General features: G+C 41.5%; 3 protein-coding genes across 3 annotated transcripts in view; all 3 read left to right on the top strand.

Moving 5' to 3' along the window:
• Positions 1 to 2,349: 2,349 nt before the first annotated feature.
• dusp2 (dual specificity phosphatase 2) lies at positions 2,350 to 4,853 on the top strand. Its single transcript, XM_005738266.1, has 4 exons — positions 2,350 to 2,919; positions 3,227 to 3,345; positions 3,490 to 3,709; positions 4,268 to 4,853. Exons 1-4 carry the CDS (start codon positions 2,532 to 2,534, stop codon positions 4,483 to 4,485), a joined length of 945 nt encoding a protein of 314 aa, XP_005738323.1. The 5' UTR covers positions 2,350 to 2,531; the 3' UTR covers positions 4,486 to 4,853.
• Positions 4,854 to 11,663: 6,810 nt separating this feature from the next.
• Positions 11,664 to 17,348, top strand: adra2b (adrenoceptor alpha 2B). Its single transcript, XM_005738265.1, has 2 exons — positions 11,664 to 12,567; positions 12,740 to 17,348. Exon 2 carries the CDS (start codon positions 12,763 to 12,765, stop codon positions 14,338 to 14,340), a length of 1,578 nt encoding a protein of 525 aa, XP_005738322.1. The 5' UTR covers positions 11,664 to 12,567; positions 12,740 to 12,762; the 3' UTR covers positions 14,341 to 17,348.
• Positions 17,349 to 22,605: 5,257 nt separating this feature from the next.
• Positions 22,606 to 23,260, top strand: part of LOC102195888 (protein RER1-like) — a 1,630-nt gene continuing 975 nt past the window's right edge. Inside the window, exon 1 of the mRNA XM_013912156.1 lies at positions 22,606 to 23,259. Coding sequence (XP_013767610.1) covers positions 22,763 to 23,259 — 497 coding nt within the window. The 5' untranslated portion in view covers positions 22,606 to 22,762. The remainder of the gene's footprint in view (position 23,260) is intronic.

The following is a 23,260-nucleotide window of genomic DNA, read 5'->3' as shown; positions in this document are numbered from 1 at the left end:
ATAGATCTTGAGCCCACAATCACGCTCATGTACTTCAGACTGCTGAGATAATGACAAATACAGAACACAAAATCCAGAGTTCGTTTAGGTTCCCCCCCCCCCCCCCCAACACACAACATGAAGGAGGCTTTGAAGTCACCAACATGGTAACTTAACTGTAACCATTCACCATGAATACCATCAGTCTGCTGCTCAGTCCCCCAAACAAAGAGTTTGCACTGTGTGATATTTGAAATTTAACTTTAAAAGGAAAATAAATTGTTTTGTATTTCAAATTGAGAGGTGGCACTTTTTTTCTATAGTAGTTTGAAAGGTTTCTGCTAAGACTTCCATCTAATTTGTGACTTCTCTTGTTGATCACAATGCTTTTAAGTTACTGTAAGTCTGACAATATGTCATTTTTTTAAAGATACAATACTGTGCAAAAGTCATGAATTATCTCTCATCTCTTCATGATTTGTTAGAAAAATTGGGAATGGGTTATTGAAACGTGCAAACATAAATCAAAAAAAATGGACTGTTTTTTATGTAGTCTAGTCTCACTCATCGATTCACACACACACATTCATGCAGCATTTTATATATACCTAAGTGCTCTCTAACACTCACACACTCACACTCATACTTCATCATGTGGACTGGAGGAGTCTGAGATTAATCCCCCGACCTTCCAGTTGGTGGAGAACCCGCTCTAACCCCCAGGACACAAGGAGGACAATTTTGGCTTAAAAATGGTAAAATCCATATCCTCTTTCTTATAAGTTTCTGTTATTTATTTATGGAAAGCAAATAATAAATCTTCAAAAAATATATATTTTTCCAGCTCATGCATCAAAGATACACTTCATGACATACTGTAGTTGCTGTCTGCCATGCTTGACATGAACCTGTTACCACTACTCTGGAACCTGAAAAATATTGTTTAATAAATTGTTGACCCCAAAATAAGCTGTGCCAAAAATTGGTCCACCCCAAGGATTGGGTCCCTAGACACAAACGGAGTACCGGTAATATAGTGTACGCGCTTAAGTGCCAGAAGGATTGCCATGATTTATACATCAGGGAAACCTGATGTAAAATCTAAAACCAAAGTGCCTAATGGCAAGACTTAAAGTTGTTGTTTTTTTGCTGAGTTTCCTGTTATGTGTAGACATAATACGGGTCTACATATCCTTTGAGTCAGGTGCCTTTTGTGCTTGAATGATTCATAGGTGAATGTCAAGCCGTTCAGGTATAAGGGCATAAAAAAGAAGTGAAAAAAGCAGCCAATGTTCAAAGAAAAACTTTGAAAGGCCTTCAGAAAGTCTTCCGAACCAGCCCACTACACCACTGTAAAGCATTATTACATTATTACAAGAATTTGTTATTACATTGCTTCAAGAAATTCTAACTCCCTGGGAGCAAAGCAGTTTTATATAATGAGGGCAGACTTGAAACTTGTGGATAGTCCTGTATTTTCTGAGTAAAAGTTTCTCGTAACTGAAGTGCATCATGTCTTTTCCTTTGTGTCATTCCATCCACCGCCATTCACCTATTAAAAATTTTGCGCTGTGCTATTTTGTGATGACTATGGTTAGTGCTTATTCAGAGTTAATCCCACATGTTTCTCATTGCACACCACAGACGCAGCTAAAATAAATGCAGTTTGAGGAAACTACCTGACCTTTTAAAATGCAGTTGCGAATTTCTCATAAACATTTACTTCTTGTATCATACTTGAAATAAAACACACTGGACATCAGAAGTGGACAGGTCTGTGTTTAATAACCTACTTTTCCCAATGCCCCTTTGCAAAAAAAGAAATCCATGCACTGTAATCCATAACTACCACACGCCTGAATCATAATTAAATAATAAAATGTTTGTGCTTTTCGTGTCTGCAGTGCAGCAGAGATTTTAGTTATGCTTTTTTAAATACTCCACAGAGCAGCTTTAAATTTTCCAGCAGAATAAAAACATTGTCAGTGCTGACATTTTATGTTTGCAGCATGGACCTACAACAGAAAAACACGGTGGTGCGGGATTAATCTACGCCGAAAAAGAACACTCAGCCTTCAGTCTTTCCGCTGAAGGCAGGCGTTTCGACCTGGTAGGGAGGGTTTTAGCTCTCAGTATAACGTCATTCGACATAAAAACACGGGATAACCCCAAACTCCGACCACGTGCGCGGTAGGAAAATGAGGCTTGACGTCAGTGTCCATATGAGGAGTGCCGGCCAGACCAAATATGGTCGTTCCGCCTCTGACGTTGTTCCTACTGTGGAAAATAGGCGGGGTGGCGCCGACCCCGCCTACCGCGCAGCCGTTATCAATGAACAAGTGAAACTATGAACCTAGAGCCGATTGTAACCGGCCTGCAGGAGAGTTCAACAAGAACTCACAATATTAAGTCTTTTACTTTGAAAAATTTTTTGCATCTAAAATTGATACAACTTATATATTATAATTTTAGGGATTTTCTTTTTACCTGTCTAAACTGACTATTTTGTACAATTTATTATTTTTAACTTAACTTTCAACTACTTTTCAACAATGAATCCAATCAACGAACCTTTGGAAATAACTGGCAACGAGTTGGTTCACATACTTAGGACTCCCCGGGAACAGTACACCTCTGCAGGGTGCGTGGTGCTGGACTGCAGACCGTTTCTCGACTTTTCCTTGGCCCACATCTGCGAGTCCCGAAACGTGAACTGGAACGCCATGCTGCGTCGTAGATCCAAGAGTTCAGTGGTGGCTCTGGAGTGGCTCATTCCGGACAAGACGCTCAGGGCCCGGCTCCAGAGTGGGGAGTTCTCCCCAGTGGTGGTGGTGGATGAGAGAAGCAGCTCCATGGCCGAGTTGAAGGCGGAGAGCGTGTCCCAGATGCTGCTCACCGCCCTGCAAAACGAAGTTCACACGCAGATCTGCTTTCTGCAAGGTAAAAAGCATCAGACGGTTTAAATCCATTTAAAAGCATATATATTTATTTTTAAATAGTTTAATAAAATTGTTGTTGACGTGTTTTTTAATGAATTACTAAGTCGTTAACGATCATCCATGCAATCATGATCGATTTGATCGAAAAGTGTTTCGATACAACCAAAACGATAAAGGAACGTTTAAAAAAATTCTAAATAGAGTTCATGTTTATAACAGCATTGTTGTTATTTGGCACAGATCATACATTTAAAGAGGACGTGTTGAAAGCTTACTGCTAACCTCATACTAATGTGACCTCTGTTTAGGTGGATTTGGGGCATTTTCTGAGGCCTATCCGGAGCTTTGCTACACTTCAACCATCAATCACTGCGCAGTGGAGCCAGAGCCAAAAGTGACAGGCCGGAGGACACCCGCGTATGATCAGGTGAGCTAAAAGTTATTAATATTTAAAAACAGAATATTACAATTAAAACGTTTTTGATTGTTTGTTTTGTTTTTTGTGTGATGAAAAGCCACAGACAAGACGAGACGAAACAGTTTAGTGATTGTTTTTGTTGTCAAATTGCAGGATGGTCCCGTGGAGCTGCTACCTTTCTTGTTTTTGGGCAGTGCCATCCACTCATCCCGCAGAGAGACTCTGGCTGCAGCCGGCATCACAGCTGTGCTCAACGTGTCCTCCACCTGTCCCAACTTCTATGAAGGGGAGTTTCAGTACCTGCGACTCACTGTGGAGGACACACTGGCTGCAGACATCAGAGCCTGCTTTTCTGCCGCAATTGCATTCATTGGTGAGTATTTCCAAACTGTGTTAGTATGTAACCTCTGAAATGAGAGTCCAGTCCAGTGTTTGCTCACAGAAATGTCAGTCCAAACTCCAGCAAAGATAGAAGGCCCACTTAGAAAATTAAATCCATGTTAAATAAGCCTCCCCTTTGTATTTTTTAATAAAAACCTATAAAATTTTAAGCACCTTAAACTCCATAATCCATTTTCAGTCCTACACTTGGGGACCAACAATGTAATCATTAATGATCTGGTTACAAAACAACTGGATTATGGAGCTTAAGCTTGATGAAAGAGTTTATTAACACCTGATAGTTTTTATGAGCTTGTTTTGACCAGCTTTCCTTCTACAGTTGAGTTCAGGGGAAGGTGGAATTTTATTTAAAGGAACTTCCATTATAGCAGTGACTAGTGACTGAACGCTCATTTCCGGGGTGACAGCTCGTTTAGCCCAACTTTCTGTGCTGTCTGTTCGTAAAACATTACCGCCGATGTGAAATGAAGCACGGTATGCTGATTGCTCTTCCTGTTTTTGTCTCTTTCTCTTCCGTTTCCACATATAGACTCGGTGAAGCAGAGCGGTGGAAGGGTGCTGGTGCACTGTCAGGCAGGTATATCCCGCTCAGCCACCATCTGTCTGGCCTACCTCATGCACACTCAACGTGTCCGGCTGGACGAGGCGTTCGACTTCGTCAAGCAGCGGCGTCACGTCATCTCGCCAAACCTGGCTTTCATGGGACAGCTGCTGCAGTTTGAGACTGATGTTCTGTGTCAGGGATAAAGGCACAAATCCATCTGTGAAATGTAACTGACTCTCCTGCCTCTTGGCATATTGCGCTGGACTCGCTGCACTACCAGGACTCAAACCACATGCATAAATGTGTTGTTGGTACTGTTGAAAAGTTCACTTTGTACATTCAGAGGAAAGCTAAATGTGTTGCTGGCATCACATGGTTGCAGTCATATTTTGAAAATGCTATATTTTAGCAATGTAAACCACAGTGTCATGGAAACATTATGAAAAACTGTGATTCTGAGCCAGCTAGCTGGAACAGCTATGAGGTAATTTCCCTGACGTTATACTTGAGTGGAGTTGTGCCTGCCTGTTTGGTTTGTGTGTGTGTGTGTGTGTGTGTGTGTGTGTGTGTGTGTGTGTGTGTGTGTGTGTGTGTGTGTGTGTGTGTGTGTGTGTGTGCACGTGCAGGTGTGTTATTTTGTGTGACTTCTGTGCCTGATTGATTGGAAGGGCTGACTTATTTTCATACACTTTTAACCACTGTGACATGATATGTCTTTTGTAAGGAAACACTGTGTTATCTTCTTATAGCAATAGTTCATTATTCTCACGTTTAGAAAGTTAGAAATGCACCTACCACAGCTGGTATCATTCTATATCCTGAGACAGATTGGTACACTCAAACTGGAAAAAGTTGTTTTTGTTTTTTTTAATTGTGTAAATATATTTTGTTATTTATTTCAGTATTTCTTATGACAGTGTTACTGACATCAATAATTCTTACTGCACTTTATACCTTTGGCTTCCTGCTGTTTTTCCACTGAAATAAAACATGCTGGAACATATGAAAACCGTGTGAGCGGAAAAAAACTGTTTTACACACTACTGTCCACCACATCTCACTACTTGCACTACTTATACACACTAATCCAGTCATCGTTCACCGCACAGACAAAACAATGAGGCCATCGAGTCCCAGGTGCATTTCAGTGTTTTCAGAGCGCATTACAAATGCATAATTTCACACGCTGACCTTGCTGCTTTCGGCTGCTCTTGCTGAATCAGAAGGCATTAAAAAACATTGGGCTGCTGAGCGTTTTCATGGATTATCCTGTGGCAAGTGGGTTTTACAGTCTGAAGTCCCTTTTGACCTCAACAGCCAGCAATGGGAATTTCACATCCTCTCATTCAGCTAACATGAATCGCTTTAGGCTCATGACAGGAAGTCTGCTAAAAGAAATTACAGGTAAGAGGGAAAGTCATTAAAGTTATTTCTAATCAGGAAGTTTGGAAAGTCCAAAACACCTATTTGTGTTTATAGCATTTTAATCTGACTAAAACCAGTTTTAAACAGGTAACTTATATAAATTACTGGACTTTTTTCTTTATTTTCAAATTTCAGCTGTACTTTTATCAGTATTGTCAAGGCTCATGGTTGTTTCAACACAGTATTAAAAAACCAGTCAGCTCTATATTCAACTGGTTCAACTGAAATAACAAAGAACTATTACCAACACTTGCGAAAAGACCAGCTACCACTATCGCCACTGCTTCATTTCCTGATGCTAATTAAGTCACCCACACTTCTGTTTTGGCCATAGCTAAAGTAGTCCACATCCTCTCATGCGCAAATATCCATTACCCAACACGTAAGCAAGCGTAGCTGTTCTGCTTGACTTTTTTCTTCCATTAGCCACAGTTTTCCATGCAGAGGGCAAAGAAATGCCCAGTGGTTTTCAGGTTGGACTTGAAACTGAGCGATCACGTTAAATAAAGCCCCTAAAAAACTGCATTTAATCTGGTGTGAGTCCATTTAAATGTACTCATCAAAAGCACACAAATATGAGCTCAAACTAATTTTTTTATGTATGTTTTCATCATTTTTCTTAGTCTTCCATCAGATACATTTCTTAAAACTTTATTTCTTCTTTTTCCTGAGGGGGTTGGGGCTCAGATTTAATTTTAGAAAAAAAAAATAAACATCCTTATTTTCTAATCTATTCAATGTTGATCTTTATATTTCAGGCCAAAATAAACACTTTGCACTCTTCTGAAACCATCAGAGGGTGATCTGTTTTTCCATCGGCTTCTTTGTAAATCACTTTAGATGAATGAGTTCATCAAAAACAGGAAAAAAGAAACAAAGACAAACAAATATTTGATTTTGGAGCAGATCAAAACTAAACAATCATTAGTAAGAAGTAACTAAGTACAAATTCTCATCACCAATTTGGAGGTTTTATTATATCTGTTCATTTTATTCTATTTATTTAATAGTGTGCTTTTTGCTCGACTACTACTGCTGTGGTCACCAGTTCAGATTTTACTTTTAAGAGACCTGTGTTTAAACTTGAAATTACTGTTAATGATTAAACCAGTGCATCAAATGGTTTAAATAAACTGCAAAAAAAATGTAATCATAAAAACAAAAGAGATATGGGGAATCTAGAATAAAATGTGTTATTTGGTTTCTGTAACCAGATTTAGGTCTGTACAGCAAGATTAATACTTTCTATAAAGTAGTATTATACACATATGTGACATACAGCTCCAAAATGCTACAAACACGTTGATGAATCAGAACTGATAAACAAATAATATAATATACATATATAACATATAAGTCGCAAAACCTTTTCCCTTCAGTGCACAGTTTATTACAGTTTTTCTCAGTCGCTTTGGTGCGTTTCTCAGATCAGAATTGAAATTCTCATAACTATTAGTTCAACCTCCACAACACTCGGTCATTTGTGCACATCATAGTAGCAATTTCTCCTCTCTCTGAACAAACTGCAAATGATTTTGGACATGAATCAGTTGCTTCCATACATTTCCCTGCTGCTTTCTGACATTTCCATTTGCTTATGTCATGTCAGTCAAAAGTAATCATACCTATGGATGCTGAATAGTCGTTCCCAATAAAACTAATAGTCATACATCCATTGCTTGAGTCATCACACACAAAATTGTTGAACTAGTTATCACATGCCAAATATTGGCCATCTGTCAAGCAAATCCTATACCTTTCTGTATCATTGTTCCTGGAAATGTCTCCGAAATTGAACAATTGATCTCAGGTGAATTACAGCTGTCACTCATGAGGAGGCTCTACCAAATGGGTGATTTTATGTTTACATGTATTCTACAGTGAACAAGTGACTGTAGCATATTTTTCTTTTGCACAATTCTGTAGGATTACAAACACTTCTACACAATGGAAATGTGAAACGTACGTATTCAGTGTCTTAGTTACTCCCAAGACTCCCATAACATCTACAGTGACTTTACTGCACATTTCAGATGGCTGTACAGGTAGGCCATAGTGCTGTCGTCAGCATTTTCAGGTGTCACCAATTGTTTTTGCAATGGGAAACACTGAAATTATAAACTGTCATAGTGGAAACATGACAATGCCATTTGACTATCTTGTTCATAAAGATGGTGTCAAGACTTTTCATTTTGATGGCACTGACAGTTTCGTTGACATGGATACTTGCTTTTGAGGTATGGATAATCAATTCTGTGCATGTGACGTGCTTTTGCAGGCTATCCACTAGGTTTTGCAGTTTGCACTAATTGTTTTGGGAAATGCACTAACTGCTGTGCAAATGTTAATGGTGTTCTGAGGAACGCACCAAAGCGACTGAGAAAAACTGTAATAGCCTACTTCAAGTCATATATGATGATAATATTTGTGCATTAAGCAGACATTTACACAAGACTTTGATTTGTATTATTGGTATTTTTGCACTGTTACTAGTTAAGCAACTATGCTGGTACTTCTTTCACTGCCGCAGGTGATTTCAAAAGAAATGAAGACAACACAGATATTTCTCTGTGTTGTCTTCAAAACAGATCGTGCTGGATACGTTTGTAGTGAAACAGTGCTCTCTAGTGACAACTTTTGGAATGAAAAGAAATAAATAATGATTCAAAAGTATCCAGCAGATGATGCCAGCAGACTGTTTATTAACTAAGGCCACCAGAAAACCAAGTTGTATAGCTCTTTCGCACACACACACACACGCGCGCACTTCAAATGTGCATTTTAGACATTAAATCACCACTGGTGTCATTTAATTTGTCCTCAAATACCAGTACAGGAAACAGACTGTATCACCTCCCCTCTACTTGAATGCGGCTCTCATCAGTCAGTTACGACTCAGTCAGTCTGCCTCATTAATAAAACTGGCTCAAACTGTAGGTCCCATCTGTGTCCAGATAAAACTAGGCCAATCATATTACATGAGGCTCTGGAAACACGTAATTGATGTACATGTGTAGCGTACTGTATGTACAAAAGGAAGCATATAAGAGATTAGGGATTAGCAGAGAGGATCACACTTCCTTTGGACATGGCATTACACAGTGTTTGTTATCTACGGCTGAAGACTGTGTCACTCAAAACAAGAAATCCCATTTAGAGAAAACCACATGATGAGGATGAGCAACACGATACTGTAAGCTGGAGAATTACAACGCATTCATGTAACATGCGCGCACGCACACATGCACTGACCTGCATGCACACACACACACACACACACACACACACATGCACAGAGGTGTAGTTATTTGGGAAAATGACTGCATGGTCATTTGGGAGCACTCCCTGTAATTGTTTGCAGGTTGCACACACACACACACACACACACACACACACACAAACAAACATATTTGTACCTTCATGGCTAATGGATAGCACATTCCTCATCCAGTCATGGGTATGTTAGAGAGATCATAATATATTTTGCTATGTATGGATATTTTCTCCAAACCGTGTACTATAGAACATTGCAGGACTGGTTTACCTACTGAGGCCTCTGGAAACCTTCAAATAAACAGGAGAAAAAGGAGGGACCTCACTCTGTCGTCAAAGTGGGACAAAACTCACTGACCCTAATACAGAGCTTAACTTGAAAGACAAGGCGTACCTTTTCTGGCTAAATTTTCCTTGATCTCCACACACCATCTCTCTCAAGGTTTATAATTCGCACACTGGTACACATAATAGTATGAGTACCTGAGTGTACACACCCACACATAGAAAACAGAAAACCCTTTTAAGCCAGTAATTCCAAAAGGTCTAAATTGAAAGCTTCCAAAGGGCAGGTATTGTGCTATAATTGATTTGGACCAGAACCATAATGTCCACAGATTCCCACCAGACCACAGCCCTACATTATTCTGACCTGCAGTAATCTCATTTTCAAGACCCTGTTAAAAACATAAGGAATTAGAAAGAAATTTGAAGTTATTTTGAACACAATGAAACTGTTCAAAAGCTCCTGGAGTTTTTTGTTTTTTTTTTAAGAGTGAGAGTCCTTTCCAGACCAAGTACCAACTTTTCCAATGTGGATATCAAAGAAAAATTGCTTATCCACTGTGGGTGATCCATGGCAGCAGAGTTCCCTCCAGGCTTGTGAACTGTATGTGTGAGTGCATGCATGCTTGTATATCACATGCTCTTACACAACAGGCACTTCAAAAGCAGTGTACTGTGCACTGAACACTGTGTGCCGCTCACTCACTATAACCTCGGCATCACTGACATACCCCTCACCCCCAGAATGCATTTTCAGCGTGTTACAAAGCATGGTTCACCCACGGAAACAGAGACACTTGATTGGAGTGCACTCTCCTGCTAAAAGCTTTATTCTCTCTCCCTTTATATTTAGATTCTGTAGCGTGGAGCGAGAAATGTACGACCATTATTGACTGCTGCTTCTGGTCACAGAATCAGAGAGCAGGCCACCCAATTGTAATTCCATGGGTGGCTAGCTGGGCTTCTTCCTCATTAGAACAGCAATGTGTGGGGGACGCACTACAAAAACAAACAAACAGAACCTCTACCCACACACCATTCATAAGATCGTGTGTGTATATGACCAGTAAATGTGTGTGTTGTTTGTTTGTGTGCGTTTATTTGACAGAGGCCACCTACCTACTTTCAAACAGTACAGGATAAACTCTGCTGCTGTTTGTTTTATGGCCAAGTTAAACAGCCAGTATGACGTAGGTTTCAATGGATAATTGAACGTTCAGGCCCTTGATCTCAGGTAGGCAACAAATCAGAGGGATGATAGATGTCTCTTCTTCTAGGGATAGGAAGTGTTGCATGGTGCATAACTGCAGAGGGATTCAAATAGAAGTCAAGTGATGATGTAAATGCATGAGCACAGAACATTACAATGAGTGCCTTATTCCCTCACCCTGCGCCTCGCACAGTGAGCAGAGGTGGAAGGTAACACGGTGCGTTTATCCAGGGAGTGGAGAGGTAGATGAGCATGAGGAGATTTCAGATTTCACAAGGACATAATTCACTTTTACTGCACCATTTAATTGATGGTTGTCATTACCCATGGACTGGATTTGATATGCAAAATCTGTAACTACATAAAATGTATGATTTATTGCTTTAGATCCTCAATCCAGAGGGTGGACCAGTCAGTGCCTAATGCATCAATAATTTAAATCTCCGAAGGGGTTCATCTTTCAAAATGAAGAATTTGTTTTATTAGAATTCTTAGACATTTGTGGTTTTACTGTATTATAAAGGTGTGACTACTTTCTCGCACGTAAAATTGAGCCTGCCTTTGTGATTATGAGCTGGCAATCTGTATTGATTTGGACGCTCACAAAACACATTGAACTGTGCACATAAACCCTGCCTCAAACACTGAGGTGTTTTTCAGCTTGTACAATCTTAGACACTGTGCTTACCTTACCTAATCTCATTAAAAATCTGAGAAAAAGCTTTTAACAAGACTGGGCAGCTAAAACTTGGATGGCATTTCCCTTTAGTATTACACTGTGCCTTTATCTAGACCTCCAGCACTGAAGGAGTTATTGAAGACTAAGTGAAAAAATCGTTTAAAAACCAAAGAATGATATAATGTCACACAGGCTTTTTGCTTGAAAAGCATAAATGTGAAGTTGCCACATCTTGAGGAAAAATGATGATGGTGATGGTAATGATGACTGTGCTGTTTACCCTGGAGTCCCTGGAATGAAACAAATGTTTTCAGTAAAGCAGATGGCATCGTCTCTGCTCTCCCAGCTGGACATCACAGCGTCCTGTGGAGTTAATTGACCGGAGCAGTGCCACCCAACAAGCCATTTCTAATATAACTGCGTTGGCTGAGACGCTTGGGTATAGATATAATTTGGGAGGTGGGGGGCTGTACAAGGATGGAGGAAGCAAACATCCCATGACGCTCGGCTTCACAGTGACATCACCGGGTCTAAAAGAAGAGGGAGATGGGAGGCACCCCACTTATTAGGTTTCGTCGTAAGGTCCTGTTCACAAGTGAAGATGCTGCTGCCCCTCTGCGAGGAAATCTGCGAGGTGCATCAGCGGAGCGGCTGAATCATGGCATCCCGGTAAACTTCTGAAGCGCCAGGGACCACAAAAAAAAACTCCTGAGACGCACCGACTTGAGCTGCTCTGCGAGGATCTTTTTATTACTGAAACAACAACGTGTTTTGAAAGCAGATGTGACATCGTGCGCAGGAGAGCTGGAGAGCTTGAGGTTGTTCTTTGTGTTCTTTCTTGATTGGAAACGCTGGTATTCCTGTGAAACATCATAATCTTTCAACAGACAATCAGTGTAAATATCCCACCGCATTGGTTTTATTTCGCGTCATCTAAAACCACTCTTTTATTTTTCGCTATTCGAACGAGATTGTCAGGTATACGCGCGTCTCCAAACGAGGACGCACGGAAATCAGACCAATTTACTCTAATCTGATCTCTGATATCCAACAACGCCTCACCGTAAATGGCCCCAAATTAGATCGTTTTAAATTAAATCTTTCCATTTTTATGACATTAACTGAAAAAGGATCGGTCTGTGCAAAAAATCAAGTTTTAATTCTTCAGGGTGCGATGTAACTCTGCGAGGGCGAACGCCCAGCAGTGATTATTTTTTCTTTTTCTGTTTCTGTTTTTGTGGAGACGAACGGGTTTTGAAAAGTGGCAATGCGTTTTGATTGAAAAGATCCGCGTCTTGACGCGTTCCCCAGGACTGTTTGCTGCACATAAAATGGATTTGGAAGACCTGCCGTGGAGGGTGCAAGGGAGTGATCATTTGCGAACAACACAGTGACAAAACTAGAACGGCTGAGGTAAATATGCCAAATAATTATCAATTTATTACAAAATGTATTTTAATGTAAATATACTGTTTTATTAAGGACAAAATGCGTGATAATCTAAGAGTGTTTAACACTTTATACATTTTTTAAATATTTTGCATGTTTATTTGTTTGTTTTTGTTTGCTTGTTTTAAATTTAAAGCCTCCTGGAAAAATAATCCCAGCATGGCCTCGGTTCAGGACAGCGGCTGCTCCATGGAGCTGAGTGGCTGGAACAGCAGTGTGAGCGGCTCGGGATCCTCCGTGCCATGCAACCAGAGTGTCCTAAATCCTGCTCCCTACTCCCCGGAAGCAACGGCGGCCTTTGCCACCGCCATAACCTTAATGGTCATCTTCACTATCGTCGGGAACATCATGGTCATCATCGCTGTCCTAACCAGCCGGTCACTCCGAGGTCCGCAGAATCTGTTCTTGGTGTCATTAGCTGCTGCGGACATTTTAGTGGCCACACTCATCATCCCCTTTTCTTTAGCCAACGAACTGCTTGGCTACTGGTACTTCAAGTCTCTGTGGTGTGAGATCTACCTGGCGCTGGACGTGCTGTTCTGCACCTCCTCCATCGTGCACCTGTGTGCCATCTCTTTGGACCGCTACCTGTCAATCTCCAGGGTCACTTACGGACGTCAGCGGACACCCAAACGCATCAAAGCCGCTATTGTGGTGGTGTGGCTCATCTCTGCCATTATCTCCTTCCCTCCCCTGCTCTCTTTGAACAAGAGTGAGGGTGGCGACAAGGGGAGTGAGAGAGGACCTCAGTGCCAGCTGAATGATGAGCGCTGGTACATCCTTTACTCCACCATTGGCTCCTTCTTCGCTCCATGTCTCATCATGATCCTGGTCTACGTAAGAATTTACCAAATAGCCAAGCAGAGAACACGCTGCCCACCAGGAGAGCCCAGGAAAGATGGGGTTGGCTGTGCAACACCAAGTCAGCCTCCTCGGCATGTACAAGCCAATGGGAAGGATGAAGAAGAAAGCACACCTCCTTCGTCCAACAAAACCTCAAATGCCAGACCCCCCACCCTCGCTATCACACCTTCTCCAGCTCCAGCAGAGTCTCAAACCTCCCCAAATCCCACACCCAATAATCTCCTGCAGCCTCCATCCCCTTCTCCAGCCGTGCCCACGGCCACAGGGGTTGATACCTCTTCACAAGTCCCCTCAACCCCCTCCACTGTGCCTCAGTCAGCCACCAAGACTAAAGCGGAGGGGAAGAAGGGCAAGCGTCTGCAAAAGAAAAAGGCTGACAATAACAATGCTGACAGTTCAAGCACAGAGAGCGATATGGAGCACAGCCATGGAGGGGGACGCGGCAGCACCAGCATGCCAGGGTCTCCTGCTGGAGGGGGGATCCACTCCCCAGCCTCAGTCAAGCGCTACCGCGACATGATTGCCACTTCAAAGGGGGCTCGTCTGGTGCCAGGGAGAAAGTCAAAAACAGATAACAACCCTGGAGCAGCGAGGCGTAAAGCCATGGTCAACAGAGAGAAACGTTTCACCTTTGTCCTGGCAGTGGTCATTGGTGTCTTTGTGGTGTGCTGGTTCCCCTTCTTCTTCTCCTACTCTCTCCAGGCAGTGTGCCCAGAGACTTGCACCATCCCAGGCCCACTCTTTACATTTTTCTTCTGGATTGGTTACTGCAACTCCTCACTCAACCCAGTCATATACACCATCTTTAACAAAGACTTTAGAAAGGCCTTCAAAAAGATACTGTGCAGAAGCACCAAGGGTACTTTCTTTTAGCACATAAAATTGCTGTATAGAAAATGGACATTTCTGAGGCATAAAAAAACAAAACAAAACAAAAACCATGTTCCAGAACACTTAAAGGGCTGTTTAAAAAAAATACGTCATATGTAAAAACTGAGAGCCACTTTTACAGCCACAGCGTGTAAACACAAACCCCGGACTGTGAAATCTCAGCTCGCAACTGGTTGACAGATTTTTACAGAGTGAGGCGAAGAAACAGACGATGAAAAAGCAGCTGAGCGAGACACTATTAACCTGCTTAGTACTTTAGTATTTCTGATAAGATTTTGAATCCAAAGTTTTATCTTTGGATGACAAGGAATAATAGATAATCCTGTGAGACAGAGGGGGGCAGCATGATAGAAGAAATGTAAATACTTATAGAAGACTTATAGAAAACTTATAGAAGGCAGAAAACAAGTGGGAATTAACTCTGTGAATGAATACAACATATTTTTTTATACATGTTTTGTAGTTATCAAAAACTTTGGGACTAAAGAAGACAGGTAAAAGTAAGGACAAGTGGCCTTAGATTCCTGTGAGCCTGGGGCCCTTTACTTATCAATAGACAACACAAGGAGCACACAAGATTAGTGATGATTCCCTACGTCTGCAGTTTCAACTGTGTCTGTAGTCTCAATTGCAAAGCTGCAGGGCAAACATGTGTTCCTTGATTTTTATCTAAAAATGCAACAACAAGAGAAGGTTGCTGACAATCTCAAATGTGATAGCACAAACAAGGGCACCCTTTCAGACTTAACTCGGAGATTTTGTGCAGAAAGCCTTCATGTGAAGCCCTGCCACCTTGCTTTTGGCTTCACTGGTCATAATGGACACTCAGGTTGTTTATAATGACACTCTTGGCTTTCACCTTTCATGAAATATTCAATAAAAATTAACTTTGGATGATGGACTTGATATAAAATCCCATGTATGATGCTGAGAAGTAGACGAAAAGTGATGAGACTGCATTTCATACTCTTAGCTTACAGTTTTCTTTCTTTTAACTTAACCTGTAGAATCACCCTAATTGACTTGCCTGAGCTTCTCTTTCAATGAACTGCCTCAGTATTTGGACATTCGAGCAACATTCAAAGATAATTAGAGCATCTTCAAACCCTTTCAGTGTTTTTTCACAGTATCAAATGGGAGGTGCATCTCCTAAAAATAAAAACCACCAGATTCTTATCATTCTACTGGCAAGCATTAATTTTCACAAAACAAATCCTGCTTTGTGCAGCATTATTTACCAGGTAAACATTTTATATTGACTGTAACACCGAGATGAACAATGCAATTATGGACGTGTGATGTTCCCCCTAATTACACCTACAGGGGTTATACTGAGAACTGTTTGTCTGAGTCACTCCTTACCGATGCCTCTGGCACATCATCTTCTGCAGTGGACCTCTACATGGCACATTCGACACGTTGCTGAGAGGCAAGAAGATGAATGGTACTTTTATTTTTCTCACCAAGACACTAAAGCTTTGTGAGTTTCCTGGACAAGAAAAAAAAGAAGGAAAAAAAACAAGAAAATGTGTCTGTAACTGTGAACAGCACATGTTTATTGACTCAATGGGACAAGGGCTGTCAGCAGCAACACATCAATTTAGTAACTGTCTAATTCTGCTGACTTGTGTGAGCGTGTGTGTGTATGTGGGCGAGTGTGCGAGCGTGCATGCGTGTTGACTCTTGTTTTTCCTTAAAAAGTGTCAGTGCCTCCTCTGGCTGCTATGTACTACAGATCTACTGTACTGACAGATTTCCTGCATCTGGTTGTCTGTAATGTTTATGATGAATTTGGAGGAAAGATTGGTAGTGTGTCGCTACACTGGGACAGTCTTAATGATCTAAAAGTGAATGTTTTTTCTGTGACATCGAGTACATGGCTTTTTAAAGATCACCCTCAAGGGACCAAAGAGCCTCACAGGACACCAGCCTGACTCAGTGAAATCTGGCCCTGTGTTTCTGTAATGAAATATCAGATTATATTTGGTGTATGTGACGGGAGGCAAAGATTGAAAACACTGTATTATTTATTTCAAACCAGTTTGTGTGTTCTGTTACCTATTTATTGTTCAGTTACTGTGCTTTTATTCTGAAAAACCAATTGAATTGGAAGCGATCAGAGACTGAAAAGACTGTACAGAGTTTTAATATCCTGAACAAGAGCAACATTGACTTCTGCCATCAAGCTCTTGCTTTGTGAGACTGGGCTATATTTAAGCTCGGGGTTGGGGGGGATGCATTTGTGTTGAACTGAAGGAACATGAACTTTGAGTTATGTGCATACAATGCAACATTTATTCATCATTGTTTCATCTAGTTATAGTACAGTGAAATGTTCAATCAGAGATACAAGCACACGCATTGATGTACAATCTATATCGCAACAGAAAAATGTCTCCTCACCAGTGCTACTGCTGTCAGATGTCTCCTGAAAAAGTAATGAAATATGAAAATGTCAATAGCAACCATAGCCAGTTTTATTTGGATGATTTGCAGTGCATTAAGGCCTGATAATCCATATCACGCAGAGCTGCTAGGAGATTTAAATAACTGATGAAACCAAATGGTTGCAAGCAAGAGCTCTGTGCACTTATACAACTGTTCCCTGTCCTCATTTAAAATGATTATTTTCTCTCCAGTAATACAAACAGCTATAGCAACTCAATTATGACAAAAATAGCCACAGAGGTCATGGATTCATGGCTGCTTCCAATAACCATGAGTTGCAATGCTGCTCAAACTTACCATTCATGGCTTTATGTGGTGAGACTGCTGCTTTGTTTGTTTGTTTTTTAAAAAGTAAGAATTATAGCTTAAAGGTAACAGATGCAGTATTCTGCCTGTTGAGCACCATCCTTTTCCCGGAAACCGCCTGAATTGTCTTTTCCCCAACTGTGTTTGGACCAAACTGCCTGGTCTGAGCTTTGCAATCATCTATCTCCCATCTGTCATCATCTCCTTCCAGTTTGGAAATAAAGCCGCTTGAAAAAGCACAAGTCATTCCCTGGTTCGTTTGTTTTATACATCTCCACATGATACAACAATAATAATAATAATGATAATGATAATAAAAATCATTTCCAGACCAGACAGAGAATTAGCAGTGAGTTGTTTCACAAATCTGTGATGTTTTCGTGACATACATGTCAAACCGAAGCGCAATGCAAAGCAATTTCCAGCCATTATGAAATTGCCTTAAATGGCAACACAACTTGGGAAAATAGTCCATAACACTGTGGGTTGATGGCTGTTCAAGATGTCACAGCAAAATCTCCTATCACAGTGGGACATGAGAAGTAGGCCATAGCAGAAACAGCATAATGTCACCTACTGCCAGCGAACACAGAGGAAGTCTGTAAGGAATTAGAGCATGATTCCAAATATCACACACAGACACATACACACACTTCCTGCACTGACTGTCTCATATTCTATTCAAGCCGTGAAAGTCATGTTCAGTCCACACACAGAATCAGACACACACACACACACTTGTTGTGACAGCTTGTTATATTTGAGGTCATCAGGCCTATGGTGAATTGTAATTGATTTATGCTGATGTGCTGTTTGGCCATTTGTCTGCACTGAATCGAGCCTCTCTGTCCTGCTTTACCTTCACACACACACACACACACACACACACACACACACACACACACACACACACACACACACACACACACACACACACACACAAGTTTCCACTCAAAGAGCACCAAAATGATGCCCATCTTTTCCTCCACACTGTTTCATTTCCATATTCAGCACTGTGTGTGAACAGATAACTTATCATAGCCAAGCAATGGGAGCAGTGAGCTGTATGTTTACAATGTTGTATATTCACACAAACACAGTGTCCCTAAGCCCCTTATTCTCTGGCCTCAGCTAGAATATAAAGAAGGCCTGATTGGGACGGTGGACTCTCCAGGGCAAAAATGGAAAGAGTCCAACTACCACGACACTCAACACATTAGCTTCTTACTCACAAAAGACAGTGGACAGACTCCTAAACAAGCGAAGCCGATACATGCAAGGACACACTCGGACGCATACTGAAACACAGACGCACATCAAGTTTAATTTGGAGATTTATGAAGGTTTTAGTATTGCTCTGTATGAATATGTATGTGTTTAGAGGGCGTTCTAGCGCCGAGCATTTTCCTTTTCCAATCGCATCCACGATATAATGCCAGATAAATTTCTTCCCCCTGTAATTTGACTGTTGAAAACACCCAAGAGGCAGAATGAAAAATGAGAGACAGAACAGAGGCAAGCTCTCTACCCATCGAAGGTGGAGATATTAAAATGCACTCTCGCTCGGTGAAGGCTGTGATAAAAAAAATGTCATTTTTAGGGGGCATGGGCAATTATGATTAAAATCGCTCAAGGAGTCTGTGACTGTTTAACAGAGTGCCACTTGATGGGGGTATGTGTGAGTGTGTGCTCTTACGCATCTCATAAAATTTCGTTTTACAAAGATTTTGTTAAAGGAAAGAGCCGGGATGTAAAACAGGCATTTCCAGCCTTGTTTTGATGCGTTGTGCGTTTGGATGGAAATTCAAAGCACAAAGTGGACGTACCTTAGTAGGCAGTTAACACGGCAAAAAATTAGGTCCTAATATGAAAAATCCAGCAATGCATGAGTGTGCAAGAGAGGGGAAGGCTGAAGAAAAAATAACGAAATATTGTTGAAACAGAAAATAGAAATTTTGATTTAATAATACAGTCTGGCTAATGGGAAGTGCTGCACAGGACCCGCATATGACAAGACGCGTAACGGTTTGACTAACAAAAACAGAAAGTGACACAGAGCCAGAGGAAACCAAGAACTCAAGATAAAACTAGAAGGAACTAATCAGAGACCACATGATTCGTCACATTTAGACTGTTACCCGTGAACTTGACATCAACAGCTTTCATCACGAGAAGAAAAAAACTAAACCAACTAACTGATAGTCGACATGTTGCTGCTGCACTAACATCAAAGAAAACAATCCAAATAGTAAAGTTAACCATAAGCCTGAGCAGTTATGGTAACAGCTTAACAGTTTTTAGGGGTGGGGTGGGGGGGGGGGTCAATGCAAAAACAAGCCAGTTTGTCATTTTTTGTTTTAACACACAAAGTGGCGTGAGTTACAGCTGCACCACTGTTTTCATTTTTTGTTCTTATTTAACTACTAAATCAAATAAGTCTTATTAAGTACAAAAAACTAACAGTGAGAACGGCTGCATCATGGCTGAGTTAAAGTAAGCACATGATTCAAACTGGATCTGCTTTTAACCATTGTATAATTGGATGGAAACAACACTCTTTACTCTTGTTGAAAAAGTGACCAAAAGTTAGCTTCAGTAACTTCATGAGAATCTTAAGTGAGAGACATGGAGAGACCAAAATACAGGAAGCTGCAGTAACACATACGTGAAGTAATAAAGGCATGGACTGTTTCCAGGTCGTGCTAGTAGCTATTTTTTGACAAGAAATCAAATCAAAGCTTCAAGCCAAAGATAACACCCAGGCCTTTTGGATTAGATTTTAAAGACAAGGTGAGATGCTCATGTTTTGGCTCAATGTGGACTTAAAGAGCAGACTCAAACAACAATCAGCAGTTTTAAAAGGTTTATTGAGAGACTTGTATCCTTGTCTTTGTAACCAATTGGTGAGTGGTGGAAGAGGCTGGATATTTCACAGGGCAGCACTGAAAACTCTGCCAGAGAAAAGAGAGGATGTTAGCAACTGCCGTGGTGAGTTTGACAGAACATTGCTGATGAAGAATGCAGAACACAATATGTGGTTCCACTGGCTTACTCGTTTGTTTCCGGAACAGGTTTGGTAGGTTTGTAGCTTAAACCCATTCGATCACAAGTCTATTTAATTATTTTTCAACCTAACAAAACAAATTAACAAAACATAATGCTGATGCTTTGAACACTCTACACACATGAGTCAAGATACAGGACAAATGCTGCGCATCTGAAAGAAGAAGCTGAACTCACGGAAACGCTGCACACTCCAGTTATCATAGTTATCATAGTTTTGTTTCCCTCTCTTTGATGAGTTCTCAGCCAGCTCTCGATCTGATAATGTGTAGCTTGCTCATCAACTCAGAAGAGATTGCAATGCAACCTCACACAGTGGTTGCATGCTTTGCCCCACAGTGGCAAAGACTTGCACTTTCATATTCATATTCAATAAAGGTGTGCTCTATACTGTATGTCAGCAATGGCTCATATTAAGATGACAGTCTTTCAAACAGGTCAAGTGCCTCTATGCACGTAATTAGTTAAAATATTTACCTATTTTACTTCAGCTTATATGGCATTGTTCCAAATTTGAGCAACCCTAAGCTTAATGCAGATTACTTTCAACAACTGGTTAAATTAATGGTCTGGAGCACAGGCTGTTGTCGATCAGAGCAATCTGAAGAATCATCAAACCATTTTGTTTCAGCAAGGGGTTGGGGAAAGCCATTCACCAAAGCATATCTTAAGTGCTGCTGCTGTGGGCTGGCCTTCTACACAGCCTCTTTAAGGCTGCTGTGTTTTCTGAAAGCTTCCAACATTTTCCAGCAAGCAGTTTACACCCAAAATCATATTTTTTGTCCCAATATTCTAAATACTTCGCGCTGCCAAGAGCGAATTCCATCATAAACTTCTCGTCACCCTCTGACGCACTCTTGGTTGCTTGATAACAACAACAGCTGGCGTCATAGACCACGTGTTCTACTCCACACTCACTCACACAAACACAAACACCACAAATAGCAACAAAGAATAGGTCTATTGTCCAGCACAATCTGGACCCCGCGGAACTTCTCAATGTCCCACAAAGCGGCGGAGAACCCACTCAACTTCCCACAAAGCGGCGGAGAACTCACTTATCGCTCCACAAAGCAGCAAAAAACACCGTTCTTAGCCCCAAAAAGCGGCTAAGGAAGTACACACTCACACGGTTATAAAGTTGGACTCTCTGAACGTACTTGGTATGGCTTATTGCGTGTAGCATCAGTCCCTAAGCCCGCCGATCGTCATCCATCGAGGAGAAAAGACTAATCCAGCTAATCCACCGGCCCGATGACAAATTCTCACGTCTCGGGACTTTACTACAGGAACTTCCTGGCTGACGTCAGTCTTTCAGCATGTCTCTTTTCCCCTCGGTGAATGTCGACTCCAGGGCTCCGGCTGGAGGACCAATTAATGATAGGTTTGTAGCTTAAACCCATTCGCTGGAACGTTCAAGACAATTCAGCTACACGGCAAAAAGCATTACACACCAAGTAGGCAAAGTTCTTTGTGTTATTCTTATATGAGGGAGAGAACCACGACAAACCACGACAAAGACAAAGAATACCTTGTCTATGTGTGTGTGTGTGTGTGTGTGTGTGTGTGTGTGTGTGTGTGTGTGTGTGTGTGTGAGAGACCCCATAAATGACTTCTCTAAACCTGCTGGTCTGGAAGTCCAGCAGTTCATCTAAACAAAAGGCACTTAGCCTAAAACAGACATAGATATGTTTATCCTACCACAAAACAATAAGAGAAGGTACGACCTCTCCCATGCTCCCAGGATGTGGGTGTGAATGCCAGAGCACTCTGGAATGCACACAAAGTCTTTGCAGACTATTAAGGATCAAACCTCTACCAACATGACATTGATTATAACACTCTAAGCATATATGAGTAGATATTTCTAAGCATAAATGACAATCAACAATACAAACCTAACACAGTACAAGAAGGTACTCAGCTGGCAGGTGGGACTTCATTACTGAAGAGAGAGTGCAGGGGTCACGTGATGGCAGCGGGGTGAACGCACTGTTTTTTCGGAGTTCCGTGCCACTCAGCCTTAATTCCTTTATACTCCATGTTTTATAAGGCCACAGTCTTTTGACAATGTGGGTAAGCAGCGACCAAACAGAGAAAGAAAAGACACTCCGTCTGAACCAGGCGAAGCCCCTCAAGATGGCACCTGCTCTGACTCCAACCCTACTGTCGAATTGGACCCAGCCTTCGCCAATGCCTTTAACTTGATGATGGCTAATGTTGTTAAAGTAACTGACAAGAAACTTAGTCCTCTGACCAAGGCTGTTTCTAAGCTCGTGGTTGAACTCTAGTCGGCACACAAAGGGTGGGACGAAGCGGAAGCTAGGGTGCTAGCTGTGGAGAACGCTGATACTGCTCAGGAGCGCCGGATTACCAAGCTGGAAAATCAAGTCAACGCTCTCATGGAAAGATTGGATGCAGATCGTTGAGGTCTGAAGAGTCATAGCGAATCGAGGTGGTCGGATTTCTGCTACTCAGCCTGTGGTATCCTCGCGGAAGTATTGACGTGTACACAGCAGTTTACACGAGAAGTGGCTAGTTTAGCTAGCTAGGTAGAGCCGGGTAGTGTCACAGCGGCCGTATCAGAATGTCAGAAGGGGACAGTGCTGGGGAGTCAATCCATGGGAAAACTTCTGTTGTGGCTGCCTTTTTCACACGAGTTGGACAGGTCTATCAGTCATGGCTAGACAAGTCAACACCATTCTATGCAATGCGGTGGGCAGGAACTCTACTACTTACTCTTGTCTACATGATCAGAGTGTATCTACTACAGGGTTGGTATATAGTAACATATGCTTTGGGAATCTACCATCTCAACCTGTTCATTGCTTTTCTGTCGCCAAAAGTGGATCCCTCACTGCTTGAAGAAGATGAGGGCCCATCCCTTCCCACCAAGCAGAACGAGGAGTTCCGCCCTTTCATCAGGAGGTTGCCTGAATTCAAATTCTGGCATTCAGCGACAAAAGGCATCGTCATCGCCATGATTTGCACATTTTTTGATGCCTTCAATGTGCCAGTATTCTGGCCTATACTTGTAATGTACTTCATCATGCTCTTTTGCATCACCATGAAGAGGCAGATTAAA

This window comes from Pundamilia nyererei, unplaced genomic scaffold, assembly GCF_000239375.1.
Source record: "Pundamilia nyererei isolate P.nyererei 1_Seehausen unplaced genomic scaffold, PunNye1.0 scaffold00082, whole genome shotgun sequence".
Lineage (NCBI taxonomy): Eukaryota > Metazoa > Chordata > Actinopteri > Cichliformes > Cichlidae > Pundamilia > Pundamilia nyererei.
The sequence above is the reverse complement of the archived record's forward strand: the minus strand, read 5'-3'. Positions and strand labels throughout refer to the sequence as shown.